The sequence below is a fragment of the Ammodytes marinus genome (genome assembly GCF_949987685.1).
Source record: "Ammodytes marinus genome assembly, chromosome: 12".
NCBI classification, from domain to species: Eukaryota; Metazoa; Chordata; class Actinopteri; order Uranoscopiformes; family Ammodytidae; genus Ammodytes; species Ammodytes marinus.
This window is the reverse complement of record NC_137216.1, coordinates 24,613,346-24,624,725: the sequence shown is the minus strand read 5'-3', so window position 1 is coordinate 24,624,725 and position 11,380 is coordinate 24,613,346. Positions and strand designations below refer to the sequence as shown.

The 11,380-nt window shown below is 39.0% G+C and overlaps 1 protein-coding gene across 1 annotated transcript; it reads left to right on the top strand.

Annotated features, from left to right (window-relative positions):
• Positions 1 to 234: 234 nt before the first annotated feature.
• On the top strand, positions 235 to 8,503 carry il1rl2 (interleukin 1 receptor-like 2; the record flags this gene model as incomplete). The annotated part of the gene is made up of 11 exons (XM_080038503.1): positions 235 to 256; positions 702 to 912; positions 1,487 to 1,655; positions 2,189 to 2,354; positions 2,652 to 2,714; positions 4,446 to 4,572; positions 4,902 to 5,041; positions 5,656 to 5,802; positions 6,322 to 6,486; positions 7,024 to 7,227; positions 8,167 to 8,503. 11 exons carry the CDS (start codon positions 235 to 237, stop codon positions 8,358 to 8,360), a joined length of 1,608 nt encoding a protein of 535 aa, XP_079894629.1. The 3' UTR covers positions 8,361 to 8,503.
• Between the last annotated feature and the right edge of the window lie 2,877 nt (positions 8,504 to 11,380).

Genomic DNA, 11,380 nt, shown 5'->3' with positions numbered 1-11,380 from the left:
ATGCAGCAATGTAATTGTAGCCTATATCCTACAGTTTATCAGGCCTGGCCTAAACTAATCTCTACAAAAAGACAATTTTATATTTTTATTTTCCTCTTTTATTTTGGCATGTCATCTATTTTAGTGCTTTATCGATTAACTATAGCAGGCTAAATGCCTCATGTTGTAACACAATCTTCTTCTTCCCATCCTGCTGATGTTACATGAATGCATCATACCAATATGTGTGCAACAATGCCACCAGGTGGCTGTGAGAGTAAATGCATGAGGATATAGCACTCATACAGGAATACAAGGGCTACAGTAGGCCTACTACAGTACCTCTAAAGAAAAGAATACCAAGCTTTGGTAATTGCCTATATCCTATAGCCTACCTTATATACCTACACTTTATATACCTACAGCATTTTAGAGTTGATCACAGGGATTAAGACAGGTCTAAGTGCCTTTCTGAACAGTCATTTCACTCCAAACAACTTTTTAAAAGTGTGGGTAGTGAATGTCGTCATCATTGCTAACAGTAATTTTGATATTATATTATATCATATTATATTATATTATATCATATTATATATCTGACAAATGCTTTTAATGTCTACTGCAAGAAATTATATGTCTATGTGAGCTGTCTTTATGTCCAATGTTTAACTCCTGGCATTGAATGACAAATGACTGGTCTCCATTTGTAATGTCACTCCCAGGCCACAGTGGAGAGACAGACACCTACCACGTGAGTGTTGGCCGACTCTTCCTGCTGCGATGCCACAATGCAGACGCTCACGTCAACGTCACCTGGAGCAACGAGGGTAGGCACAACCTGAGCCTGCCCACCGGTGTGGAAGTCAGGGACAGATCACTGTGGTTTTTACCTGTGCAGATGTCTCATAATGGAACCTACACCTGTGAGAAAAGGTATAGGAACTCCTGCATGACTAAGATGGTTTGACTGCATCTGATTCTGATTACATAAATAGCTTGAAGCTGCTTTGAAAAGAACATAGAGGTGTCTCTCATATAGGTAAATAGCACCCCAAGCTACATCCAAAATGACCATACAGTTGAATCAACAAGTCTCTTAAACAGTTTCCCCAAAAACTAAATAACTTTAATGAAGGATTGTTGTATTATACACTATATTAGTTTTAGCCATACTACTTGCTGTAGTTTGGTCTGGCTTTGTGAGACTAGTTTTAGCCTGGTGTAAAAAGAGAGGCCTCTGTTAGCCAACTTCCAAAAAGTGAATGCTTATATTACCCAGTTAGATGATCACTTTGATAAGATCCAGCAAGTAAGCATCCACATTATTTTTGGGGAAAAAAAAAATATATAAATGTATGTAGAGAGGGAATTTATGAACATTAAAGGCAATTTAGTTCCGTACACTCCTTTAAACCAATCAAAAGATATTAAGTCGTATACAGTGTGTTATTGTGGCTCAGGTTGGCCTGTCATTCAACTGTCTGACTGTCTAAATCTTTCACTGTAGGGGTGTGACGGGATCATCACGGATGAAGTATGGGGTGTCAGTCTCCTGTGGTGAGTGTCCTGATCCATCTGAGACCGTATCCATCACCAAAGGAGCTAGTGAAGGTCTTCCTTGCAAACAGAAAGAGATCTTCAGACTTAATAAGACAAGAAATATACGATGGATGAAGGTATATGCAACTCCAAGACATTCATGGGCTGTTTGCACTGTATTTTTTTCCTTAACTGTATGCCTTCTTGCTTTATTTAGCCACAGTGTTCAGTGTATGTGACTTAAAATGTCTTATATCTGGCTGAAAACTGATATTTGATTAGGGATTTCTGCCATTCGTCATGTACATTCTAGCTTGATAAATGCAACACTACCCCCTTCTGTACACACCAGGAATACAATAAAGTGTGCTGACATCCAAGTAGCCTCAAGGTTGTATAAAAACAAACAAAAAAACATCGGCCTTATCCGCTGATGATAACATTATCAGTTAGTCATTCCCCTTTTTTCAGGAATGAGTATTGGATTAAGCGTTTTGCTTGTCTTGTCTGAATTTTGTTGTAATTATTTTTTTTGGTTGTCTTTTAAATTGTTGCCTTGCGTTAGGCACTTTGGACCTTGCCTTTTTGAAAAGCGCACTACAAATATAGTTTGTGTCCTTATCATCACCTCGCTGTCATAAATAAATGCGCTCTGTGTTTCTGTGTGCAGGACTGCAGGCCAGTGGATCCATCTTTCTCTGTGGATGAGAATGGCGTCATGAGACTACCTCCAGCAACAGAGAAGGATGCTGGGAAATACACATGTCTGGTAGACATTAGTTTGAACGGCAGGAAGTACACCTCTGCACGCAGCACCCAGTTGACTTTTAACAATGGTATGTTCTGTAGTTCACTTGAGTTTGAATTGTCTTCAGATTGAATCGCTGATGGAGAATGATTAAGCATATTACGATGATTTTTTATTCAATTCTACTGATTTGGAAGCAAAATATAATGTTATCTTACAAGAAGTTGGAAATGACCAGACATTATTTTGTTTTCTCTGTTTTATCAATGGCTCATTGTATTCAAAGCCACAGTAACTTCCCACAGACATCCTCTTAGTTTATTTCTAGATTTTATTATGTCATATTATTTTTCTTACACTGCATATGTGTCTTGGGTGGTTACAGACACATTTTCCGCAGAGCCTTACGTGGTGTTTCCTCAACAGGAAGTGGTCGTGGTTGAAGTAGGCAAGTAACACTATTGAGAATTACAGCCACTGTCACAGTAACATACACATACTGTATATCTGCCGGATGTGAGTTCATGAGCAGTCATCTAATTCAAATGTGTCACCTCTTACCGCAGCTTTACTCATGCCCTCTTCTCTATTTGAATATATGAAAAGTAAATGAACAGGCTGGACATGTCACAGTCCTCCTAACAATCGAGAAGAAGTCACATGCAGGCAGGATTAATACAGTTTAATTAAAAGAGTGATTCTCTAAGGGCTTCCCCCCAGGAATCATATAAGTGCATTTTCAATCTCAAGTAGAGTTTTAAAAACCAACGGATAACACTGATCTCTACAAATGTCACTTTAAATTGTAAGAGCAAGAGAGTAAAATCTCTAAGAAAATAGTTGATTTTGTCAAACGTTGTATCACCTCTTCAAGACTCTTAAATGTGTAACAATAAATCCAATCCGACAAAAAAAAATATTTAGGATTGATCTGCTCAAACAGGCTGTAGCCTGTGATAGGTATTGGTATCATAAGCCAGGTTGGGAACTACTAGTTTAAACTATCCAATACTGATCAAGAATGCTGTGAGCAGCTTCTAAGCTTCTATATTGTCTGCATAGTGTGCCTTTCATATTCAAACCCTCTCTCTCCTGATGACGACCTAGATTTCCCCAAATCCACTTAGAATGACTACTGTGCATCATATTGCTTTGGGTACCCTCAATTTCACCACTGTATGATGATTTAAAGTCACAACAATAAAAGTTGATGCATTTAACCTAACAGAAGTCAAGTTTTTGTGTCAATCAAGTCAGAAAATAGAGAGTGTTCTGAAACGGGTGTTAGTCAGTTAATCAGTTGCTTAATTTGGTCAGACGTTAGCTTCTCAGGAAACGTGAAGGTTCTGATATGCCTCCGTTTGAGACTCTTTCCTTAAAGGTGCTGTAAGCGGAATGGTTCTTTTAGCTAACTTCCTGTCAGTTACTGCAGTTAGCAGTCCCCTCGCTCGTCCCTACGTCACCACATTAATGCACTGCGGTCTTCAAGCAGCAAGTTATCTAGCATCATCTCAGATCCATAAGTGTGATAAAACATGATAAAAACCATCAAAACAGACATTGGGAAGGATTTTTACCAGCTCCGCCATTGTAGGCGCATACACATTCACCCACCTGTTGCTCTGGCGTGCACCGGCAGTGAGACCATGGAGTGTATATAGTATATATGAGTGAGACGAGTGTCGGTTTGTAGCGTTCCCTCTTCTGATTGGATAAAAGTTTCGGGATACTACAATAAGTTTATTTGCCGATTACATGCAAAGTAGCTGACTGAGAGATCGGCTTTATGAAACGCGCACATTATGTAAGTGATCACTGTATGAATAAAGAGCTATTTTACACTTATATTAACATAAATAAACCGCTTACTTCACCTCTAAATAGTTTTAAAAAAGATCGCTGCACACTTGAGTGGATGGCAGATGCGTCGAAGGAAGGCCCAGTAAACCTATGGGAAAAAAACTTTGCTGATTTCGCTGATATACATTTTTTCAATAGGAAAAAGCGTTTCGGTCAAACAACCTTCATCAAACTCTTTCTTAAATTGTTTTAAGAATTTGTCTTCGACTGATTACAGTGTCGGAGATTTAAAGAGTAACTACCCGATAGATCAATTCACCAAAACACCGGGAGGTGTAGAGTAACAGCTGCTTTGTTTTTTAATTTCTCTGCTGGCCAGGTACGAGAGTGGAGCTGAAGTGTGAGGCCTACCTAGGCTTCAGTGAGGACCTGGAGGTCTTCATGTATTGGACTGTTGACGGGAACTACACCGAGGAACATGAGGAACTCAGCGAGTCCTGGGAACCGTGAGTGTCTTCCTGTCAAGCTGTTTCCTCCTGCACATAGACACTTGGGAAAAAGTCTAAAACTGCCCTGGATAAGGCGGAAGGCCATAATTGAATCCTTTAAAACACTTTTAAATACAAAATGTATCTTTCTGTAGAATAGAACAAAAGTCTGAAGACAAACTATTTCTTTTTTAATGCCGTCCTTTTTTGCAGCCTTTGTCAACTGACTGATTGATATGCTGTTTGCCTGATTAAACAATTGATTGATTGATTGATTGATTGATTGATTGATTGATTGATTGATTGATTGATTGATTGATTGATTGATTGCCTCTGTCTCTTTTAAGTACTCACAAGCGAGGCGTGGTGTATGGTCAGTCCACCCTGTCCATCTCTAAAGTTCAATGGTGGTTCCTGAATGTCCCTATCTGTTGCCATGTAGTGAGCCCAACTGGAGGAAAACTTGGCTTTGTGCGGCTTCAGGAAGGTACTTTCTTCTCTTTTTTGTCTTTTCTTTTAAGCATCAAATAATGTGTCGGTAACATCAACTTCAGCTTTGTAAAGGGTTTTGTACTAATGCCATGAGGACATTTCAGATACTCTTTCAGTTAAAAATGCAGGTTGCATCATCATTAAATCTTTATATATCAGTGTATGCACATTGTAAACAGAATTTAAATGTTTAATTATCGATACATACTTTCTAATTTTCACAAATCAAATAGTTTTAAAACTGACTAGCATGAACCAAGCCCTGACCTCAGAGGTAGAGTCAGAGATTCTGGAGAAGGCTTGATGACTAAATCCATCAATCAATCTGGCGTTAATACATAGCCTAGCCTCTGTATTGGCCCTGTAACGGGAGTGTAAACAAAGGGAATGTAAACCAAGGGGCCCCACCATAGCAAGCAACATGCCAGTTTACAGAGCCTAGGTTATGTATTAACAAAACATTAACAGGTAGCGGATCGTGTGGAGATATTCACTGATTTTGACAAACTGATTTTGACAACACTCATTCTCCAGATTTGCTGACTCCACCTTTAACTCGAGTCACACTGTAGATTTGAGTGAAGTGGTCTTGTCTTTTCCTCTCTCCAGCGGACCACAGTGCCCTCTACACCAGTGTGACTCTCTGCCTCACTGCCTCCCTGGGTTTTCTGGCGCTGGTTGCTGCCTTCCTCTTCTTTAAAGTAGAACTGCTGTTGGCCTACAGGAAACTGTCCACACATTTTGCCAAACAACGAGGTAGGTGTTTTATCAAGGCGAGGTGTGCTTTTTCTCTGGAATTATCCGACTGGATGATGGATGACAGGATGACTGGATTTACTAGGAACTCTCCTATTAGTTTTATTGCATAACACTCAACAAACACAAGAAACCAAAACCACAGGGCACCCCTGTGTCTTACTGAGAGTGCATCATTATGGCAAAAGTTCTTGTTGCAGGAGACCCGGTTTCGACTCCAACCCGGGCTGTTTACTGCATGTTTACCCCCTCTCTCTCCCCATTTAAACTCTGTGCTTAACACTATCCAATAAAGGTGAAAAAAACACATAAAAGGTTTATGTTTGAGGAAGTCGACTGTTGCTCGACATAAAGAAAGGAAACAAAGATCAAAATCAACTGGTATTTATAATCGTAATAAAATATAGATAAATACAAAAGAAGAAAATAAAATAAGATAACACATTTTTTTTAATAAGCAATGCTGTTGATTCTCAGCTCTTCTTAAGTTTCACAGAGAGAGTGTTGTCTTCTCTACAGCTCCAGATGGGAAGCTTTATGATGCCTATGTGAGCGGTCTCCATCAGGACACCCTGAGTTCAGCTGAGATGGCCAGCTTTGCCTTGCAGATCCTGCCCGAGGAGCTGGAGAACAAACATGGCTACTCCCTCTACATCAGAGGACGGGACGACTGCCCTGGACAAGGTACGGAACAGACACTCAACCTGGTTCACTAGAAGATTTCATACACGTTATATTTATCTTATATTGGAAACAAACGCAGAGTTTTGTGAGTTATAGTCACAAATAACCAAAAAAATCATGGATAATCACTACCTTTGTTGGTGACTATTTAACAGATCTACAGCCTCAGTCATGCATGTCACTGGTTTTTAACATCTTTGTAACGGATTCAAATTCAAATTCTTTCTTTTGAAATAAAGGACAGTGTACATTAATTAACATGTTTTAGAAAAAAAATGTAAATGCATCCGAGTTAGCTTAAAAGCTGTCATTGGCAGTCCCTTTGCCTGTTGTTAATAGGCATCCTAAAGTAACAACAACAACATAAAAATGAAATGAGCTGTAGTCTAAATACAGATTGCGTTTTATGTAATATGCTTGGTAAAATAATCGTTAGATGAGGTCCAAAATGTCCTGCAAAAAAAACTTGATTAGATAAGGTGTTCACCTAAAGCAAAGTGATGACTTTTTTCGTTTCCTGTGTTTCATCTCTTACAGCTATGCATGATGCAATTGCTGCTACACTGCGCCAATGCCGCAAACTGATAATTATCTTGTCACCTTTGGAAAATCCCTCCACATATGGCAAAACAGAGGAAGTGCCCTTATGTGACAATCAAAACCAGCTGTGCTATGAGCAGAAAGTTGGCCTTTACGACTCTTTGACCCAGAACAGCCCTCGAGTGATTCTTGTGGAAATTGGTGAGGAAAGACTCTGCTGAGAAGTGTTGCATCTGGCTCTTATTTAGTCTTGAGAAGTTGCCCAGTTATGTCAGTAGGATGCCATTTCTATCTTTGATTCATCCACTTTAGCCCTCCTTTTCTTCAGAAGTGAAATTGTTACAATATAGAAGCAGGCAGGACACATTTGAGAAAAAGTAACTTAGGGATTAAAAAGTCGATTAACCTAACGAAGTAGCCTGCTGATGTAGTCATCAAATCAAAGGTTTGTAAAATTGGGACACATGAAAAAGTCTGCTGGAGATGAGAGGACCTAGGGATAATTAGACCCCATCCAAAATGAGGTTGACCAGAAAAGACCAGCGAGAACTCCCGCAGAAGTGGAAACACATATCAATACAATGCACTTCAAGATACTCATTACACACTACATATTCCCTCAACAAACCAAAAAAAGAATGAGCCTTTAATTTGCACCACCTGGATAGAGCTTATAGTGATACACTTGGTTACCACAGCGTGCTACAATGAAGGTGATCTTTTTTTATATCCTCCTGTACTTAGACTAACCATGGGTCAGAGCAAATCCAAAATCTATGACAAAAGGATGGAAGCAATGCATTGCCTTCCCAGTCTGCCTAGTTAGCTTATTTCTAATTTGGTATTGGGTAGATCAATTTGATAACTGACAGCTGAAACATCCATCAAACCTTCTCCAACACAGTTAGCTCATCATGGGATGTCCATAGTATGTTCACATGTCAAACTGATTCAACCTGGGTCAACCTAGCAACATACATCTGAGACTGATATGCTGAATCTGAGACCAATGACCATTGTACAGATAATTAAGCCTTTAAATTATACACCACTTATATATTTCCGTCTTTTTTCATATTAAATACAGTATGTAACATATTGAAAATAATGTATGTTCAACAACAATCTATGCTGCTCTAGGTGGTCCAGTGGATTACAGTGGCCTGTCAGAGTCTCTGCGCTATATCAAGAGAAAACAAGGAGCTCTGAAGTGGAAGAAGCCCTCCTTTGGAACCCACAGACTAACCACATTGCGTTCAAACAGAAACTTCTGGAAGAGTATGAGGTACCACATGCCCTCAGTGCCCTCAAGGAGCCTCCGGACTATTGTGTGATAGACCAAGTGATTTCTTTTTAAGGAGTTTCACAAACGGGATCCAACATAAACACTTTGATTGTTACATACCTTCAAGTCTCTTTCTTGGAAACACTATTTATTTGGGGCATTGGAAGACCAGATGGCATCCAGACACATATACTGTGGGATTACTAGGAACCATCATAGGTTGTCTTCCTGCCTGCACATTGTGTGCAACCAGCACAGAGAGACATCTGCTGGATTTCTTCCTGGTGCAAAAGAAGAATATTTTACAAATGTTACAGCTTTGTTTAAAAAAACTACAGACATTATCCTTGGTTCATAACTTCTTGTTTGATCCCAAACAAAGCAGTTAACAATATCATTTACTTTAGCTTTTTTACGTAATTTATAAATTGTTCAAGTTTGTTGTGGTTTGGTAAACGACGGCTTCCATCATTTGATTTTAGTATTCCCTTTTATCTTTTCTTCCCCACCTTGAGAAATGTGTTTTGAAAGTGACAAAATGGTTCAGAGAAGAAGAGAGAAAAACCTTTAAAGAACAGTTTAAATCATGTGTCAGTAGCTAGATTATGATCTGAACAGAACGTAGAGAGCTCAGACATCTACACAGTCGTGAGGCAGAAGATCAGCACATGTGCGGCTGCCATTTCCTTTTACTTCACCAGAAAACATTATGCATTTAGTGTTTCCGTCCAACATCAAACCTGCACTTACCGATTTGACCTCATTGCTGTCCTGAAACTGTGTTCAATATCTGACAATTTTCTCAAGCTTTATTGAGACATAGGGGAAGGTGGGGTGATTTGTGCAACTTTTTACTCAAAGTGATTTTAAAGTGAGGCCTTGACAGTTATGTCTCCAACTCAAATATGTACATATATTTCAGGATGTTGTGCATCCCTGGCAATAAAAACTTTGGATCTGGAATAAACTGTTTAAGAAATATAGCTTTCGGAAAAAAAGTTGTCTTGACGCACAAATCACCCCACTACGTGGGGTGATTTGTGCGTCATTGTGTCACAATGACAAAGTCACCATCATCATCTTTCTGGCCATCTGAACTCTCATCAGTGGTGTCGTTAAGTGGAATTGAGATGTCACTCTCTTCTGAGCTACTGTAGACAATCACTTTCTTTTGGTGACCAGCGTATACAGCCATGCCACTGGCACAACTCTCAGAAATGTACTTTGCACTAGTTGCTCCGTGCTTGTGGAACCAACTGCCACCTGACAAATGTGATTCCCCCTACATTTCTGCCTTTAAATCAAGGCTCAAAACCCATATGTACACCCTGGTGTTTCCTCCCCATTAACTATCTTACCTCTGCACTACTATCTGTGTTTATGTGGATGTATGGGCTTTACGTCTTTTATTTTGGTTATTGTTATTGTACCTTCATTGTTTACCTACTGAATGCACTATGTACAGCACTTTGGACAGTGCAAACTGTCATAAATGTACTTTTATAAATACATTTTACTTACTTACTTACTTATAACTCACCCAGGCCCTTGCGCACAAATCACCCCATCCCCAGAATTTTGGATAATAGGCATGATGCAGCAATTTAGGGTTGACATTGTGCTAACTATATAGACTCAAAGTGTAGCATACCAAAGCACTAAACGTGTGTCAAATGTTTTCAAACGTGTCTATAATTGTTCAGACACAATAATCAAAAAACCTTGATCATGGAAATTTTACTTTGAAAGGCAAAACACAGTTTTTTGAGCTTAAATGTGCTTATATCTTATTCCTTGTGTCTCCCTTCTTTACAGGATGAGTCAAATGGATGGCTCTTCTTAAATATGTGGTCACATTTCCAATTTCTTCCACGGTTTTCTAGAAACAAGGGGTTTTGCATCTTCCAAAATGCACAAATCACCCCACCTTCCCCTACTATTAACACGTCACAGTCCTTGTGCAGGCCAGCTAATGTTACAGGTTGCAGCTCTTCTCTGAAGAAAGAATGAGTTTCTTTAGACTAGATATATTATATAATTAGTTATAAAGTATTTTTTTGTTTATATTAATAAAATTGCTGCGTTAAATATTTATGAGATTGATGTGGATTGGTCTGCAGAGTGTTTAAGATTTATTTTCCTTACACAGACTGTTTACACCTGTATTTATATTACTTTTTGATGTACTGTGTGCTAAACACCAGGGTATAATCCCCAACAAGTGTAGGACCTTATGTTGTCTCACTGAAGTATTTGTGACTGAGTGAAATGTGTTGCTAATTTGAGACAAGATACTTCATCATTAAGGTTGGGTCTTGTTTGGAGTGTATCCATTTTAATGTCACTTATTGCTTGATTGTATTATTGAGTATTATATCTAATGCTGATTCTAAATCCTTGAATGTGGTGTATTGTAAGCAGGAGATGAAATCAAAACCTGTTAAAAGCGAAAACACATATATTTATTTTTGCCATTTTGAACATTTGTTTCTTATTCCTGTTGAGTTGTATTTTGTGAATCTTTGACTGGGGCCAAAGCAGTAGGGAGTACAATGACCAGTTAACTGATTGACTGTTGGGCATTAGTTGCCGTAATAAATTACACATAGTACTTATGTGCTTAGTTAGTAATCTTGGTGTCTGGAAAAAGAGATTCCAGTGTATAACACCTGGTTAACTGACTAATCCATATTCACCCTGAACACTCATATGAACCCACTGGTGTATGGTAGCCTCCCGATTTTTATGTCATGACAACCAATATGTTGTGTCTCTTTTCATGCCAGTATGTGCAGAGATTTCTCTAAAGCCAAGCTCCCATCCAAATGTATTCCACATTTTAACCACATTTGAGAAAATCTGCAAAAGAAAACTTAAGTGAACACTCGTTTTCATTAACTACGGTTATGTTACAACAAGGAGTTGGATAAACAGTAGCTGGTGCAATTCTCTGGTTGGGTGCTATTCAATTATTGCAGAAGAAGAGGGTGAAGCAAAGTATCCCCAGCGCCGCTAAAAGAGACTCTCTCAACGGCGCTGGGGTCACCCTATGCTACTATTTCAAAGCTC